Source organism: Garra rufa, chromosome 12 (assembly GCF_049309525.1).
Source record: "Garra rufa chromosome 12, GarRuf1.0, whole genome shotgun sequence".
Taxonomy (NCBI): Eukaryota; Metazoa; Chordata; class Actinopteri; order Cypriniformes; family Cyprinidae; genus Garra; species Garra rufa.
In genome coordinates this window covers 32,974,785-32,993,675 of record NC_133372.1, presented here as the reverse complement: position 1 = coordinate 32,993,675, position 18,891 = coordinate 32,974,785, and the positions used below count along the sequence as shown (strand labels likewise).

Sequence of the window (18,891 nt, the reverse complement as noted above, 5' to 3'; positions counted from 1 at the left end):
ACTTTTTTTTTTTGACAGTCAGTGTAGGTGTTTATTAAACCTTCCATGATATGGATGTCCATCTCAGCAATAGAAATTCCAAATAAATATATACAGAAAAAATATATAAAAATTTCACACATTATATTAATCTCAAACGCAATCCATTTGGATAGAAAGGTGCAAAGAAATCCAGAGGGACATCATTTCTAAACCACTCTGTGAAGGCATCCTACAATACTACACTCATACACAGTGCAAAGATTCTTTCTGAAGTGATCATGTCAGTGCTTTAAAAAAATGAATATAGCACCTCATACAGCAATGAGGCTCAAAATATTATGCTTGGAGTCCTTGAGTGAGCATACATGTCCAAGTATGGTCAGACATGATCTCATGACTATTTAAAAGTCTCTATTAAAATGATAAGGCTGTGATGGTATGACTGCATATTATATGTTGGAATGATACTCCATTATGTCAGTCAGGTCTCAGAGCCCACCTTTCATGCCGGCTGCTGTGGGTTGATGTTGAGGTGGGCGGGGTTTCCCAGCAGACCAATCCGCTGCTTGTGTTTCCTCTGCTCAGTCATCTGAAGAATGACAACAGAGATGAGTTTAGACAAATGCAATTATCTTAGAAATACATACCGCATACCACACAGCTTATGACATCTTCAATTTAGGAGTAGTTCAAGGATTGTTTGTTATTAAGTGTGTGTATATACGCACCTGCTCTTTGAGCTCTGTGAGCTGATTGGTCAGGTTGGAGACCAGCCTCATTGTGGACTCTAGTTTCTCCTGCAAACTGCGCAGTTCGTTTTGTTCACCCTCACCATCGCTGCTGACCAGTGACATGGCCCTCATCCGTGGAAACCAGTCCAGATTGTGCTCCTAAATGGGGGTTAAAGAGGTCGCACTACTGATAAACAATATGAAAAGAACAAATCACAATTTTATATAATGATTTTATTAAAGGTGCAATGGATTTAAAATATCTTAAAATGCTAACAGTTTGGGATCAGTAAGGCTTTTTATGTTTTTTAAAGAAGTTTCTTATGCTCATCAAAGTTTCATTTATTCATTTAAAAATAAAAAACAGTGATATTGTGAAATATTATTGCAATTTAAATAAACACTTTCTTTTCTAACAATATAAGTCTTTACTATCACTTTTTATTCATTTAAAACATCCTTGCGGAATAAAAGTAACAATTTCTTTCAATGAAAGAAGGAAAAGATTTACTGAGCCCAAACTTTGAACGGTAGTGTATATTGTTACAAAAGATTTCTATTTTAAATAAATGTTGTCCTTTTTAATGTTTTGTTCATCGAAGAATCCTGAAAAAAGTATTACAGGTTCCAAAAACAATATTAAGCAGCACAACTGTTTCCAACATTAATAATAAATCAGCATATTAGAACGATTTCTGAAGGATCACGTGACACTGAAGACTGTAGTAATGATGCTGAAAATTAAGTTTTACATTACAGGAATAAATTATTTTTTAAAGTATATTATAATAGAAAACCACTATTTTATATTGCAATAATATTTCACAACATTACAGTTTTTTTCTGTATTTTTAATCAAATAAATGCAGCCTTAATCAGCAGAAAAGACTTCTTTAAAAAACATTAAAAATCTTACTGACCCCAAACTTTTGAACGGCAGTGTTTATATGTTTGTAAGAATACATTTGTATTTTTTATGTTGACATATGACCAGGGGCCTCATTTATAAAACTTTCTTATGCACTGATTTGATCTTAGAGTGTTCGTACGATCAAATCCACGTCAAAGTACAGATTTATAAAAAACGTCTTTGACGTGGAAAAGTACTTATCTCCACGTCAGATTCCAGCTTGGCGTACGACCGTTTCCTTGTGGTAATGCCTGGTATTGCAGATAGTTCAGCCTCACTATAATTTGATTTCTTGCGCTCCTTTTTACTTGCCATTGTCACAGAGTTTTTGCTTTAGGAATGAGCTCATTTTATATGTTAATTAATTAAGCAGGGGCGTTTCGACGGCGGAATATTCAGCTGCACACAATTCCACGATCATTTGTGATTTATAACCGAATGACTGGCGTATGCATGGATTTCGTGGTACGTTCGTTTTCTCTGAATCGCTCTTACGTTCAAATCAGAAAAGTTCTTAGATAAAATCAAGGATGGTTTCTACGCAAGTCTTTATAAATGAGGCCCCAGGATATATATTTTTATGATTAAAAATATTAGGTTAATATGTTTTTTGGTGGGTTATTTCTTTATTTTGGAATAAAGAACATAATTCATGCTTAATTTTTTCTGCCCTCATTCTAATCGCTGTAATGTGAATATAAATATTATCCTCCTTTTAATGCAGTATTTTTGCAATAATTTGTCATTAATCATTAAAAGTATTTAAAATCATACTGCCCAGCTATGAAGATTCTGTAATTAACATCAGCCTAAAATTTATTTACAAGAGAATTAAAGTAAAACAACCACAAGTACTAAAATATATACAACAATACATAACATAAAAGTACTGCTAATAATAATACATATTTATCAGGTTATAGTAGGTTAATGAGAATTGAGGGGAAGGGTTTCACTGTCATAAAAATGTCAATAAAAAAGTTCTGAAAATATTTCTAAATGGTTTTAAAAACATTCTGTATGCACTATATTCAGTCAAATGAAAAATTATTGAGACACCAGATATCATTTTTGCATATTTTTTTTTACTAGGGGGTGCAGGACACTATAGTTCATTTATGTAAGTGAGGATAGCAAAATAAAGTAAACTGTGACAAAAATTCTTCATGCAGTGAAACCAATAGATTTGGGACCAAAAATTTGATTTGACACTCTGACCTGATCATGTTTTGTTACATACCTTTCTATCAAAGTTATCTGACTTCATCAAGATGAATTTGTTCTGACACAGTTTAACTCTTGATTTCTTGTCATTTTATTACCATTTTCTAAAGTATAGCGAATAAACTGTTATAATGTGAGAAATGTTGAAGGTGTCTTGAATAAATTTTGGTTTGACTGTGTATATATATATGGTTCTTGATTTGAGCACTTATAGATAATATTTCAATCATAAAAAGTCTTCTTATAAAAGCTTCATGATAATAGTTGTCACCATGTATGTTCTCACCTTGATCATCTGAGCAACGTAGCTCTCAGGGCCTGTGTATTCAGTGGAGTCCTTGACCCGCACCAGCACAATGAAGTACAGGTAATGCCACAGGTTGTGCTCTTCCTTGATGTGCTCCTCGAACGTCACTGTTTTATTATCAAACTTATCTCTCTCCAGACCTGGATGAACGGAAGCAGGTAATCCAAAAAAATTCCCAATCACATGTAAAGGCCCATTAATGTTTATTTGAGTATAAATGTGCATCTCATCTTACCGCAAATGAAACATGTAGTCTTGAGGATCTCCTCTTTCCTTTGCTTCTCGCTTCTCAAGTCAGCAAACGTATCAATGATGACACCAAAGATCAGATTCAACACAATGATGATCACCAGGAAGAAGAACAGGAGGTCATACACAACCCGTGCAGCAAACAGACGCTCCTACAAGCACAAAGGTTAAGCTTCAGGTTGTAATTTTAAAAAAATGAACTGTTATTGTAAATATACACGTGCATACCTCTTTGGATGGCTTGCGGAGAACATCTCCAACTCCGCCACCACTCCTGAGACCGTGACTCAGTACAGTAATCATACACATCCACAGAGAATCACACGCTCGCTCGACATCATCTATAAATGCACACAAATCACCAGTGTACAACAGAACGTCAGACTACAAAATATTGTCTAATAGGAATCATAAATATATTCAAAAAATTGGATAACATGATTAAAATAGAAATTAGGGCTGCCCATTTTAAGTGTCATTTTAGTATTAAAAAAATTAATCAAACTTAATCGTAACTAACAATACTATTTTTGTGTTGTATTAGTACATTCATCAATTAATATTGTTAATATTATAATAATCATTTACTTGACAGCCCTAGTTTGAAAGAATTTTACTGCTCACCATCCTCAATTTCCGCAGGCACACAGGACCCATTTGTCGCATTGCAGACCCCCTCAGACAGGAAACCAGAAGCCAGATTTACTCCCTCCTCTGACCCACACATATTCAAATATAACATAAATAATTTTCAAACCCACCAATATGAGCATTACTTTGTGATTTACTTTGATATGTCTGTGTGAATGTGTGTTACCCAGAGTGCCGTTGGGGATGCGGTTCACCTCCAGGATGAAGTCATCCTTAAAGAACATATATCCAACAATGGAGAAGAGGTAGACGAGGATTAGACCCAGAACAGCTGTCAGGACAATAGAGCGGCCATTTCGTGTCACACTCTTGATAACGTTCAAAAGAGTCTCTTCCCTGTTCACCAGGTCAAACAACTACAAACACACAAACGTACAATTAGTTAACATTAGTGGTGTAAATATTCACACTGACAATATGTTGATTGTATATGAAACCATTTAATTGATCATTAAATTAGGTATAATACATATATTTTTATTATATATATATATATATATATATATATATATATATATATATATATATATATAATAAAAAAAAATTACTATTTATAATACAAAAAATACTACTTATTTATTTTTATCTAATTATTTAATTTATTTATTCTCTTCAATTATTTTATACAGTTGAGGTCAAAAAGTTTACATACACCTTGCTAAATCTGCAAAATGTTAATTATTTTACTAAAATAAGAGGGATCATACAAAATGCATGTTATTTTTTTTATTTAGTACTGACCTGAATTAAATATTTCACATAAAATACATTTTAATATAATCCACAACAGAAAATAATAGTTGAATGTATAAACCCCGTTCAAAAGTTTACATGCATTTGCTTCCTAAACAATTTCTTTGGGTTTTCAGCATTTTTGTGTATTTGAACTCTTTCCAACAATGACTGTATGATTTTGAGAGCCATCGTTTCACACTGAGGGCACCTGAGGGACTCATATGCAACAATTACAGAAGATTCAAATGCTCACTGATGCATTAAGAGCCAGGGGGTGAAAACTTTTGAACAGAAAGAAGATGTGTAAACTTTTCTTATTTTGCCTAAATATCATATTTTTTTCATTTAGTACCACCCCTCAAAAGCTACAGAAGATATGTTTCCCAGAAGACAAAATAAGTTAAATTTACCCTGATCTTCAAATTCCAAAAGTTTTCACTCCCCAGCTCTTAATGCATAGTTTTTCCTTCTGGAGCATCAGTGAGCGTTTGAACCTTCTGTAATAGTTACATATGAGTCCCTCAGTTGTCCTCGGTGTGAAAAGATGGATCTCAAAATCATACAGTCATTGTTCGAATGCTGAAAAACCAAAGAATTTGTGGGACCTGAAGGATTTTTTTCTGAACTGCTTAACGGCCAGTTTAACTGCTCAGGACAAACAAGGGACTCATGAACTAGCACTAAAAAAAAAAATCATTCATGTAACAACACAGTATTAAGAATCAAGTGTATGTTAACTTTTGAACAGGGTCATTTTTACAAATTCAACTACTATTTTCTCTTGTGGACTATATGTAAACATCTTTTATGCGAAATATCTTATTCAGGTCAGTGCTAAATAAAAAATAACATACATTTTGTATGATCTGTCTTATTTTAGTAAAATAATTAACATTTTGCAGATTTTGCAACTTTTGACCACACAATTAAGCATTTTGGCATATGTTAGTAAAAAAGTAAAAAAGTGTAAGGTTTTCAAACTGACCAGTAGACTGTAAAAGAAGACGTGTCCAAAAAGGCCCAGAGTGCAGATGAGAAGGTACAGCAGATGAAACAGGAACTCTTTGTCCATCACCATCACCCGGTAACCACGGGTAAACGTCCCGCGGTTACCCACAAAGCTCAGCATGAACACTATCTTATTACAAACCTGCACAGACACCAAATGAGGTCAGTACAGTACAGACGGACACCACATAAGAGTAAGTAAAGAAACTATGTACAGTATGTGGACTTGCATACACTCAAAATCAAACCCTCATGTGTGTTTGTTAGCGTGATCTTACATTAAAAGCTCCCAGGAGTGTCAGCATATGCTGCAGCCCCACTGAGAAGCCCAGCTGCAGAACACTGGAGATGACCAACACTCGCACTGCGTTTGGCCTCGGTGACATCAACACAAAGCCCAACGAGCCCAACAAACACACCCACAGCAACAGAGAAAGAGAAGGATCTAGTGAACCTGAAACACACACACACACACACACACACACACACACACACACACCACATTAAAGGTATAAATATTCAAAGGAATTTTGTGAAAAGAAAGGCAGTCTTGTGAAGGCAATACAGAGGAGAACTCACTTTCACTCAGTCCGTCCAGAGGGTAAAAGAACGCCACCAACAGATTAATGAGCACAGCAAGGTTAAAGGACACATTACTCCAGAACGACATGTTCCGGCTGCACCAGTACAGCACTGGTTGTGCTGAAAACAAAATGAGAGAGCTCCATTTCAGAAATTATCATAAAGATAATTGTACAATAAATTTAATTAATAAAAAAACATCAAAGAATGAATATACAAACACACATTTACCTCTTAGTTTTTTCTGCCACCTCATTTCATTAAAGAGGTCGTCTGCGTGCAGGAAGAAGTCGTTTATTTTACTGCCCTGTTCGTCTCTCTCTGTGCCATAGTATACACGTAGCTTGGACTCATTTGTTAGAAAAGAGCATATATTTGGTACGGGAAACACAATCTGTTCCATAGTGCGATCCTGGCGGACTATCTGTGTATACAGACACATACAAGAACATAAGACGGGATTTTAAAAACAACAGAAAATGTCTTTCAAGAATTGTTAAAAGTATTTGTGTGTTACCTCTATCTGTGAGGTGTGTTTTGTGTAATACTCCAGGGCTTGGTCTTCCCCACCTGGTTTCAGTAGTATTTGCAACTCCTTATTGTGACGTGACAGCTGAAACAGCAGGTTAAAGGTTAGTTCACTCCTGAATTAAAATTTTCTGCTAATTTATTAACCCCAATTTTATCCAAGATGTTCATGTCTTTCTTTCTTCAGACGAAAAGAACACAAGGTTTTTGGGGAAAACATTAAAGGATTTTTCTGCATATAGTGGACTTCAAAGGTGGCCAACAGTTTAAAGGTCCAAATTGCAGTTTCAATGCAGCTTTAAAGGGTTCTACATGATCCCAGCCAAGGAATAATGGTCTTACCTAGTGAAAACGATCACCCACTTTCTAAAAATATATATATATTTTATACTTTTTAACCACAAATGCACTAGCTCTGTGATGTGCGTCCACAACTTTTTTTTAAATTTTTTTTTTAAGAAATTACCAATCATTTTGTTACATATGATTCCTCAGCTGGGATCATGTAGAGCCCTTTGAAGCTGCATTAAAACTGAAATTTAGACCTTCAACCTGCTGATCCTCATTGAAGTCCACTATATGGAGAAAAATCCTGAAATGTTTTAATTTCTTTTCGACTGAAGGAAGGCATAAACATCTTTGATGACATGGGGGTGAGAAAATTATCAGGCAATTTTAATTCAGGAGTGAACTTCAGGTGCGTGTGTGTGGGTGTGTGTTTGTACCTGATGTGCAAGGATATAGATGTTGTGTCCAACATTGCGAGGTGAGGCAGCATGATCCTCTCCATTCTCCTGTTCCTCATCCTCAAACTCTGCTTCCCCCTGTTGGTAGGCCATTTTCATCACCTCCACCTTGAACACAAACACACACAGCTAGGGTTGTGCAGATGTTGTAGCCAAAGAAAGTTCATGTTTATGGTCTACTATCTGTCTACACTGAATGACTCCAAGATACTGTTAAAGCAATGACTATCTCAGGTATAATACAATTCTGGAACAATAACTCACTAGTTCTTTTGGTCTCATGTTGTACAGGATTCTTTCTGCGTTCTCACTGTCATGACGGCTCTCCATGATGGCCAGCAGTAGCTTAGATGCATTATTCTGAGGAAGAAAAGACAAATAATGCCACATGAAATTTAACTAGCCACATTATTTAATAAAATTACTTAAGTAATTGTGTCTCGAATTATTTGCATTTAAACAAAAAAATGATGTCTAAGCATCTTGATTACATTTTGACTCTGTCCTACTTTAAATAAACTTAAATATATGTCTACATGAACTTATATATTGCCACGTTAAAATAACATAACATGTTCTGTAGACTTTATAGCAGTGGATCTCAAACAAGGGGCTGCAAGATGTGTTAAAAATATTTAAAGGGATAGTTCACTCAAAAATAAACATTCTGACATGAATTACTCACCCTCATGTTGTTCCAAACCCGTAAGACCTTTGTTCAACTTCGGAACACAAATTAAGATATTTTTGCATAGACAGAAACACAACTTGACACATTCAAGGCCCAGAAAAGTATTAAGGATATTGTTAAAATAGACCAAGTGACATCAGTGGTTCTATGAAGCAGCTAGAATACTTTTTGTGCACAAAGAAAACAAAAAAGTGCACGACATCGAATAAAGTAGTTATTTTTGTTTTCTTTATGCACAAATAGGTTGAACCACTGATGTCACATGGACTATTTTGACAATGTCCTTTCTACCTTTTTGGGCCTTGAACGTGTCAGTTGTGTTGCTGTCTATGCAGGGTCTTACGGGTTTGGAACGACATACGGGTAAGTAGTTATCGACCGAATTTTCATTTTTGGGTGAACTACTTGCTTCAAAAAGCTAAAACAGCTAAAAATCTATATGTAAACTGATATGCTATTTCTTATTATATAAGATAATTAGAGAGTGATTTCTAGTTTAGAAAAAGTCTAGGAAATTACTTAAATCTTAAACACCATGGAAATTCTTATAATAAATATAAATTTCTCTAGTTATGTCAAGCTCAGAAAATCTTAGTGGGTTGAACTACTTTAAAGGGATGGTTCGGAGTAGAATTGACTTCATTGCTATGCACTCCGAAGCCCATGTAAATACCCCATCCAAAGTTTTTTTTACCTTAGTCAAACATTTATGGAGACATTAGAGTTTTTCGAATTGCTTGTTACAGGAGTGAATGGTACATGTGATGTATCTCGTAAATTGCACCACTAAACGTGCAGTAATCTTACCAAACTTGTACAGTAGTGTAAATAGGTTATGTACTCACAAAACGCTGCATCAGAACATTTGTAAGTCCACCATGAGTGTTTTAAAAACACGTTTTAGCCGATCCCTATTAGTCTCAAAAACTACAAATGGCGACACGTCGACGTCACTTCCCTGGTTTAAAAAAAGCACGTAAAAGTCCTCCTACAAGTTGACATGCAGACAGATGTAGTAGGAGGACTTTTACGTGCTTTTTTCAAACCAGGGAAGTGACGTCGACTTGTAGTTTCTGAGACTACTAGTTCTCGGGTAAAACGTGTTTTTAAAACACTCATGGTGGACTTACAAATGTTCTGATGCAGTGTTTTGTGAGTACATAACCTATTTACACTACTGTACAAGTTTGGTAAGATTACTTGCACGTTTAGTGGTGCAATTTACGAGATACATCACATGTACCATTCACTCCTGTAACAAGCAATTCGAAAAACTCTAATATCTCCATAAATGTTTGACTAAGGTAAAAAAAAACTTCGGATGGGGTATTTAGATGGGCTTCGGAGTGCATAGCAATGAAGTCAATTCTACTCCGAACCATCCCTTTAATAAAGTAATTTTTAAAATCCTGTAATCACAAATGAATAGAAAAGTCATGTAAATTCATCGGTAATAAAAGTCTAAACCCAGAAGAACTTCCAGTTATTGAAACTGGAATTAATTTAATTCTTTAAAATGTTATTATTTTAATATAGTTTTTGTAAATAAAAATGACCAACCATCACAGCAGAAGTACCAGAAGCTAAACGGTTAGACCAGACCACTTTGCACAGTCAAATTTGATGTTACCATAAAATGAGAAAGTTGTTATTTTGTCAATTAAGAGTAAAGTGATGTACCTTTAGTTCTAGAACCAGATCCATTCTCTTTCTGCCCAAGGGATTAATATCATTCAGAATCAATGCAATGATGATGTCAATGCCATTAGACTCATGAGTGGCAATGCAATTCTGCAAAAAAAAAAAAATGCATAACAGAACACATTCAATACAAGATGCATGTTTATGTTTATGAGCAACTGAAGGATTATAAAGGTGAAAAACATCATTGCGTTAGTGTGTACTTGCCTGGTTATCATGACAGGGCCCTTGACAGTATTCAGTGAGACTCTCTACAGTCTGATTAATGAGAGCCACATTATGCTGGTTGATATAAAGTCCTAACAGCCCCAGGCCTCCTGTCGTGCTTCCACAGATACAGTCCAGGAACTGCAGGGTCTCACACACCAGATTATAGTTGTTCTTGTTGTTCTGACAGCGCAGAAAATTCTGCAGGAAAAAAGAGAACGTTCTACACACACGACATATCCACCTTATTTTTTTTACCACATTAAATTTAATGTGTCTGGCTTCCGTTGTCATCTGCTTCTAGCTATTTTTAGCTGTACAAAACAGCTTGTTTTGCTGCTTGATATTGTAAACTGGTGTGTCTTACCATGTTATTTTAATGTATTATCACAAACACACTGGTTTGTAGTGCTAACAGTTTTACCATTTACTGCATTTTGTTATTCTTCTTGTTATTTCCCTACATTGGCTAATGAACTGGAAGTCACATTCATAGAAAATGGCTTACTTTCAGTGTATAAAAATAAGGTTGATACAAGAAGACCCTATGACACGACACAATACTGATAACTGTCAAAGTTTGAGACCCAACCTAAAATCGAATCCTAAAGACAATTGACTTCCTTTAGGCTCAGGTCGGACAATGAACCCCTAATCAGGCCAGAATAACAAAAAAAGCTATAAATGTGACAGATAGAGAGGCAGACAATCACACACACACCTGCAGGTCTCGATTGTGGTTCTCACACAGCAGCTGTAGGAAGCGCAGGATTGGTTGCATGATGAGAATGACAGGGCTCATCTCGCCCTGCTCTGTTCCTTTATCTCCACCCCCTTTGTCCCCATCAGCAGTGCCATACACCTCCTCAGGATCAGCATCTCGTCGATACGAACCGTAGGCCTTCTTAGTCACAGCGGAGGCCTCCAACAGCTGCTCACGGGTATCATCAGTCACCACAACACCTGAGTTTTTGTCTGGAGAGGAAGAAAAAGATTATTTCTTATTTATAATCTGACATATCTTCTCATAAAATGATATATCAAACTTTATAACATAACACAGTGATGTCAACAAGTATTTGGACATTAAACCGTGGATATCATTGCATGAGAAAACAAAAACCAAGAAAGATTTGATGAGAGATAATGTCTTGACTACCCGAACCTCTCCGGCGCTGTGGGGTATCTTTGTCTGGCGTGTTGTCATCACGCCGCTTGTTTCCCAGGTCACTGGTGTTGACGGTAACTGTGGCTTTTATCTCTAACTGAGCTGCTTTCATTCTATCATAAAACACCCTGAAAAACTTTTCTGAATTTTTGTCATCCGTTAAACGTTTGAAGAAGGAATGCTGCAATGAGATAAGAATACAAACATAACTTAATCATTTTGTTCATATATGACCATGGACCACTTAACCAGTCTTAAGTAGCACGGGTATATTTGTAGCAATAGCCAAAAACACATTGTATGGGTCAAAATGATTGATTTTTCTTTTATGCCAAAAATCATTAGGATATTTAATAAAGATCATGTTCCTTGAAGATATTTTGGAAATTTCCTACCGTAAATATATCAAAACTTAATTTTTGATTAGTAATATGCATTTCTAAGAACTTACTTTGGACAACTTTAAAAGCGATTTTCTCAATATTTAGATTTTTTTGCACCCTCAGATTCTACATTTTCAAATTGTTGTTTCTCGGCCAAATACTGTCCTATCCTAACAAATGGAAAGCTTGATTATGTATAAATCTCAATTTTAAAAATTGGACTCTTATGACTGGGTTTGTCCAGGGTCACATATGTTCTATGTAGAACTTCAAATGTATTACATCACTGTTTAAAAATTTGGGGTCAGTCGGATTTTTTAAGACATTTGTTCATCTTCAGAACACAAATTAAAATATTCTTAATCTGTCCTATTTCTGATCCTGCATAGACACCAGCGGAACTACCATGTTCGAGGCCCAAAAATGTAGTAAGGACATTGATATAAAAGTCCATGTGACATCAGTGGTTCAACCTTAATTTTATGAAGCTACGAGAATACTTTCTATGTGCAAAGAAAACAAAAATAACTTTATTCAACTATTTCTTCTCTTCCGTGTCAATCTTCAACATGAGTTTACGAGAGTCAACATATTAAAAAGAAGAAATTGTTAAATAAAGTCATTATTTTGTGTTCCAAAGATAAATAAAGTTTTACAGGTTTGAAACGACATAAGTAATTAATGACAGAATTTTCATTTCTGTGTGAACTATGCTTTTAAATAACGTAATACAACATTGTACAGTTTTATCACTTTATCATTTCACAGACAGGCCTTTCTGACCTGTATAATGGTGTTCCCGCCCTCCAACAGTGCAATAGCCAACAGGATGCTTTCGTGAAAGACACGGTCACTGGTAGCATTCATAATAAGATCGATGACAAGATCAGATGCTCCTTCACGGTCCAAATGACACTGCACCTCCATTAATGACATCTCAGCCCTACTCAAACCCCCTGACAACATAAAAACACACAAAAACAAATGTTCATTTTTATCTCAAATGTTCCCAGAAGCCTCAATGAAAACTGAACACACCTGGCTGGCTTTTGATTGGTCCTACAGGTGTCAGGGCGGAGTTACTGAAGGAGGTCAGACTTTCTCTCCGCCCACCACTCCTGAAGCCATAGTAACGATTGACCAGCAGCTGCCGAAGTGCCTCCCCCTGTTTTGAGAGTGTGTATAAGAGTTTGTGTTTCCATGTGCATCTTTTTTTGACTTTTTTGCCATTGTTGCTTTGGCTTGCTCACCACGTGGCTGTAAGGTATCATTCTTTATCATATATGGTAATAAATATTAAAGAAAGAGTTATCAGGGCAGCTGAGAGCTGAGATGTGTGGTTGGAGAGCCAGGTTAGGTGAAGTTAGTGACCTACCCTCCTTCGATCCTCCAGCTGTTTGGGTGGCAGACTCACATCCACCACCTGAGTGAGTGAGCAGAGTGGACAACAGAACACTAACACAGAGTTAGTAGAGTATCATCATGCAACAATCTCCAGCTCTATCCTAGCATGCTTGGTGTTATAATAATATAAAATCATTGGACAAAAGTGGCAGATTATGTGGTCAGCTCATAGTGAACTAGTTAGTTATGCTATGGAAGTGATTTATGAGTTACATTAGGATGAAATAGAACAGAATGTTAAAAAAAAGTAGAAATGTAAGTGGACAGATTATGTACAAGATGAGAATGTTACGGTCAGAATAAAAGGTCTGTAACATAACAGTTAATATCCAAACTTTCGAAATACTCCTGCATCACAAAACCATTAATAAGTAGCACAGGTATTTTTGAAGCAATAGCCAACAATACATTGTATGGGGCAAAATTATATATATATTTTTAATTCCAAAATTCATTAAGATATTAAGTAAAGAACATGTTCCATGAAAATATTTTGTAAATTTCCTACCATAAATATATCAAAACTTAATTTTTGATTAGTACTATGCATTGGTAAGAATTTTATTTGGACAAATTTAATGGCGATTTTCTCAATATTTAGATTTTTCTGCATTCTCAGATTCCAGATTTTTAAATAGTTGTATCTTAACCATATATCAATGTTAAGATTTCAGATGATGTATAAATCTCAATTTAAAAAAAAATGACCCTTATGACTGGTTTTGTGGTCCAGGGTCACACATTTCTAAATATCAAGCTGCACTCAAAAGATTGTTCCTTTCAGAACAATCACAAATTTTATCATAACTTCATTTTGTATTTGCAGCACTATTAAAGCACCACAAAATGATGTATGTTTCTTTTTGAAACAGGAATTTAAAGTAGGGTTCAGGTCCAATTTAGTATTGCGATTCTCAAGGATGAAAGAAGAAAGCAGATATAAAGAATATAAATATACAAGGGGAAGATGGGATGAATGACAAAAAGAGGACAACCTCAGTGACATCCATCTCATCATCAAATCCCAGTAGCTGAAAAAGAGGAGTGAAGGACGGGGTTAATGAAAGAGTGGACATACTTCAAATTAAGCCAGTAACTATTAGTGATATGAGCATTAACAGGAAGACATAGAGGAAATGTGATCAACTCAAACTTAAGCAACAAACAAACAAATTTTTACAGTACATGCATTTGTGGTTAAGATAAAACATGCAGACAATACAAATGAAGACAGTATGTGTAGAGGACAATACCATCAACCTCTCACAACACTTGAGATGTTTTGCTATCACATCTCTATATTCTAACATTTTTTTACTTCCATTTATCATTTTATTAATGTTTTTGTGGTAAATACCTTCTCTCCATATCCTCTGTCTTTGGTCATCATCTCTCTGAGTGTCTGCAGAACTTTGATACAAAGCCTCTCCTCATTTTCCTCTAGAAGCTGCTTGGTATGTTTTATCAACCTGTTCAAAAAGCAGATTTTATGTAATTCATTAAGGAATGACAAAATAATAGGTACTCAAGTGATAGATCACCCAAAAAAATGAAAATTACCCTGTGATTCAATCACCCTCAAACCATTTTAGGTGTATATGACTTTCTTCTTTCAGACGAATACAACTGGAGTTATATTAAAAATGTCCTGGCTCTTCCAAGCTTTATAATGGAAGTGAATGGCTGTTGAGATCCAACAGTCTAATAGAAGTCTAAGATATTATGGCTTATAAAGTTTTAAATATAGATTTTTTTTACACAAACTCATCGATTCACTTTAGAAGGCCTTTATTCACCCATAGAGACATGTGGAGCAATTTCTATGATGGGTGGCTGCACTATTGGACTATTGAATCTCAACAGCCATTCACTGCCATTATAAAGCTTGGAAGAGCCAGCACATTTATAAAATAAATACATATAACTCCAATTGTATTCGTCTGAAAGAAGAAATTCATATACACCTAGGATGGCTTTGAGGGTGAGTAATTAATGACATAATTTTCATTTTTTGGGTGTACTATCCCTTTAAGCTATAATAAGTGATACAGTACTTTATTATGGTGTTATTTGTATTATTATATTGAAAACACTGCAGGGTTATTTTTGAGATGATAAGAGTTTATCGTACTTGCAGATGAAGCCTCCACTCTCACATTTGCGGTGGGCTTCAGTGTGCTCTGGGAACAGCAGTTCTGGACGATGGAGAACATCCACCAATACAGACAGCTCAGCCTGAACCAAAGGCCTCAACCGCTCCTCCAACGCAGACACTATATCCTACAGACACACATACACACACACAAACACAAACACATGCAAAAGCACACATTCACCACACACCCTAACAAAGTAAGGCACTGAGGCAGAACAAGTGAATGCAGATTTAATGTCAGGAACTATAGAGGAGACATGGGTGATTAACAAAACTTCAAAGCTCTCTTTCATTAGGTTTAGAAGACAGAGGCAATATCACTCACCTGGAGTCTTTCAATGATGTTGCGGTAGTCGCGGGAGGTGGTCATGACAGAATCTCTTCGTGTGGCGTTACGGACGGACTGTCTCCAGCTGAGGGCTGTTTTCTGCACTATGTTGTTGGACTTCATGAACAGATTATTCACCTGACAGTCCAGATCCACAGGAATGGCTATGGCTCTGCCTTTAGCTGCACAATAATAAACAGACAAAGACACACATATTCAGGGTTTTGCATTTACCCATGAAAAACAAGCAAGGAGCTTCAACACATATTTTATACTGAAATCAATAGGGAAACATTTACCAGGTTTGCTTGAAAAAGCCAACTTCCTGATCTACTATTTAAGCTTTGAACAGTAAGACTTATAGAGTGCTTAAACTATATGTTACTAGCAAAGCCCTGCTGTAAAAAACAGCTAAAACCAGCCTAGGCTGGTTGGCTGGTTTTAGCTGGTCAACCAGCCTGGTTTTAGCTGGTCATAGCTGGGAGGCAGGCTGGTTTTAGAGGGATTTTGGCCATTTTTCCAGCCTGGCCAGGCTGGTCTTAGCTGGTCAGCCTGGGAGACCAGCTTAAACCAGCTAAGACCAGCCAACCAGCCTAGGCTGGTATTAGCTGTTTTTTTTCAGCAGCTAGCTTTATGACTTTTCTTAAAAACATGCTAACACATGTTAGCAATGTGCTAATCATGTTAACAACATCAAAGAACTTAATGTTCTTAACTTAACATGTAATTAATGTGCTATCAACATGCTAATCCTGCTACAACAGGCTAATAATGTTAACTGCAGATGCAAATTATTTTAGAAAAATGCTAGCAATATGCTAAAACATGCAAAAAACATGTTAATCCTGCTAAAAACATACTAGCAACATGATAATTGTGCTTAACACATGCTAGAAATATGTTAACATGCTAATCATGCTATAAACATGCGAACAATATACTAATTATACTAAAACATGTTATAAACATGCAAATTGCAATCATGCTAAAACATGCTAATAGGCTATTTATGCTAAAAAACATGCTAACAACATGTTAGTAACATGCTAATAACATGGTCGTGTTAAAACATGCCAGCAACATGTGAATCACGCTTAAACATGCTAATAATGCTAATTCTATAAAAAATTCTAACATGTTTAAGACATGCTAGCAACTTGAAAATCATGCTAAAACATGCTAGAAACATGATAATAGCATGTCAGTAACATGCTAATCATGTTAAAACATGTTAACAACATGTTAATCATGCTAAAACATGTTAGAAACATGCTAATCATGCCAACAATATGTTAGTAACATGCTAACAACATGCTAACAATATTCTAATCATGCTAAAACATATTAACATGCTAATCATGATAGAAACATACTACAACATGCTAATAATCCTACAAAAATGCTAACAACATGCTAGAAACATGATTAGTTACTTGCTAACAATATGCTAATCATAAACCACTTTTCTAGAAATTTTTGTCAATAATTTCAGGATTCTATGGTTGTTATACAATACAATTATACAGCTGTAGTTATTATTATGCAAGTTCAAAACAGCTGGTGGAAATGATGCTCTTACCCACGTCACTCAGCACTTTAATGCAGGCCTCCACATTGCCCTTCTGACTTGGGAGCAGCCAATTGCAGTGATACACACGGAAAACTCCCTGCAGCAGCTGCACAAACACTGGCTGCCGTGTCTGAGAAACAGAGAGAGATGTCACATCTACAGATGCTCTGCAAGATGCTGAGGTGTACTGGGCTGCTGGAAGACCCTTTGCGTTACCTGCAAACTTGTGCTCTGGTCTGAGAACGGTGAGCTGAAAAAGGTGGTGACGATGCTCATGATGGTCTCAGTAACGTAGCGCTCCAGAACTGTGTCAGCGTGCTTACGGTCACTCGTGTTGTTGCACACCTACAGGAAGCCGTGTTGAAAGTCTGAACATCGAGACCATATTGTGAGTGTGTCTGTGAGTATGTGTTTCGTCTTACTCTGCAGATGTCCACCAGGAAATCATCAAACAGTTTCCACATGTGGTTGCTAGTGTAGATCTCCTTCATCTCAACCTCCGTATCCACATAGCAGTGATTCAGGAAGTTCACATAGGCAATCTTCACCTACATATGAAATATATTCACATACCACTAAATTGCATACAAATGGCTTTTACCCAACCTAAATCTAAAAGTACTCAACACATTCATCAAACAAAAACACTTTTGGGCTGTATTCCCTTAACAGAAGCGCACACACCTCAGGTATGCAGTCCTCGTGAGTGACCACACGCACAATATCATCGAGGGGGAGCAGGGAGTTGCATTTGATCTCGGTGTAGACATTCTTCCCCTCAGTGCACACAGCCAACAACTCCACTAAGTGAATATGATACCTGCAAGAAGAGTCAGAGAAACCAAATCTAATACCTATAATGGCAAACATTTAAGAGGAAAAAGCTCAAAGATTTACACTTATAAACTTTATGATTTTGTAAAACATAAATGACAAATGCTATTACAACCCCAGTGTAACTTACAGAACATATCATGATACATATAAGAATAAAATATAGAAATACAAGAAAAAATATAAATTATATATAATTTTCTTATATTCTTACACACAATAAATGAAAAAAATGAAAGTCCCACAGACTTTCATTGAGGGGGGCTATCCTAGACAACATGTTAATCATGCTAGAAACATACTAAAAATATGCTAATCATGCTAACAACACACTAACATTTTAATCATGCTAGAAACATGGAAACATGCTAATCATACTAAAAAACATGTCAGCAATATACTAATCATGCTAAAACAAAAAACATGTCAGCAATATACTATCATGCTAAAACATGTTAGCAACATGATAATCATGGTAAAACATGGAAACATGCTAATAATACTAAAACATGTCAGCAATATACTATCATGCTAAAACATGTTAGCAACATGATAATCATGGTAAAAACATGGAAACATGCTAATAATACTAAAAACATGTCAGCAATATACTATCATGCTAAAACATGTTAGCAACATGATAATCATGGTAAAAACATGGAAACATGCTAATAATACTAAAAACATGTCAGCAATATACTATCATGCTAAAACATGTTAGCAACATGATAATCATGGTAAAAACATGGAAACATGCTAATAATACTAAAAACATGTCAGCAATATACTAATCATGC

General features: G+C 35.7%; 1 protein-coding gene across 1 annotated transcript in view; it reads right to left on the bottom strand.

Moving 5' to 3' along the window:
* Positions 1-105: 105 nt before the first annotated feature.
* itpr1a (inositol 1,4,5-trisphosphate receptor, type 1a) overlaps positions 106-18,891 on the bottom strand; it is a 39,138-nt gene continuing 20,352 nt past the window's right edge. The window contains exons 32-60 of the mRNA XM_073851552.1: positions 17,945-18,080; positions 17,683-17,808; positions 17,477-17,605; positions 17,270-17,390; positions 15,688-15,872; positions 15,339-15,487; positions 14,565-14,676; positions 14,203-14,238; positions 13,179-13,226; positions 12,842-12,968; positions 12,587-12,759; positions 11,418-11,601; positions 10,974-11,227; positions 10,253-10,453; positions 10,025-10,135; positions 7,918-8,013; positions 7,633-7,761; positions 6,897-6,992; positions 6,611-6,803; positions 6,377-6,499; positions 6,076-6,251; positions 5,775-5,939; positions 4,221-4,410; positions 4,028-4,117; positions 3,632-3,744; positions 3,390-3,555; positions 3,134-3,294; positions 711-872; positions 106-571 (exon numbers count right to left, since the gene is read on the bottom strand). Of these exons, the coding sequence (XP_073707653.1) occupies positions 485-571; positions 711-872; positions 3,134-3,294; positions 3,390-3,555; positions 3,632-3,744; positions 4,028-4,117; positions 4,221-4,410; positions 5,775-5,939; positions 6,076-6,251; positions 6,377-6,499; positions 6,611-6,803; positions 6,897-6,992; positions 7,633-7,761; positions 7,918-8,013; positions 10,025-10,135; positions 10,253-10,453; positions 10,974-11,227; positions 11,418-11,601; positions 12,587-12,759; positions 12,842-12,968; positions 13,179-13,226; positions 14,203-14,238; positions 14,565-14,676; positions 15,339-15,487; positions 15,688-15,872; positions 17,270-17,390; positions 17,477-17,605; positions 17,683-17,808; positions 17,945-18,080 (4,039 nt within the window). The 3' untranslated portion in view covers positions 106-484. The remainder of the gene's footprint in view (positions 572-710; positions 873-3,133; positions 3,295-3,389; positions 3,556-3,631; positions 3,745-4,027; positions 4,118-4,220; positions 4,411-5,774; positions 5,940-6,075; positions 6,252-6,376; positions 6,500-6,610; positions 6,804-6,896; positions 6,993-7,632; positions 7,762-7,917; positions 8,014-10,024; positions 10,136-10,252; positions 10,454-10,973; positions 11,228-11,417; positions 11,602-12,586; positions 12,760-12,841; positions 12,969-13,178; positions 13,227-14,202; positions 14,239-14,564; positions 14,677-15,338; positions 15,488-15,687; positions 15,873-17,269; positions 17,391-17,476; positions 17,606-17,682; positions 17,809-17,944; positions 18,081-18,891) is intronic.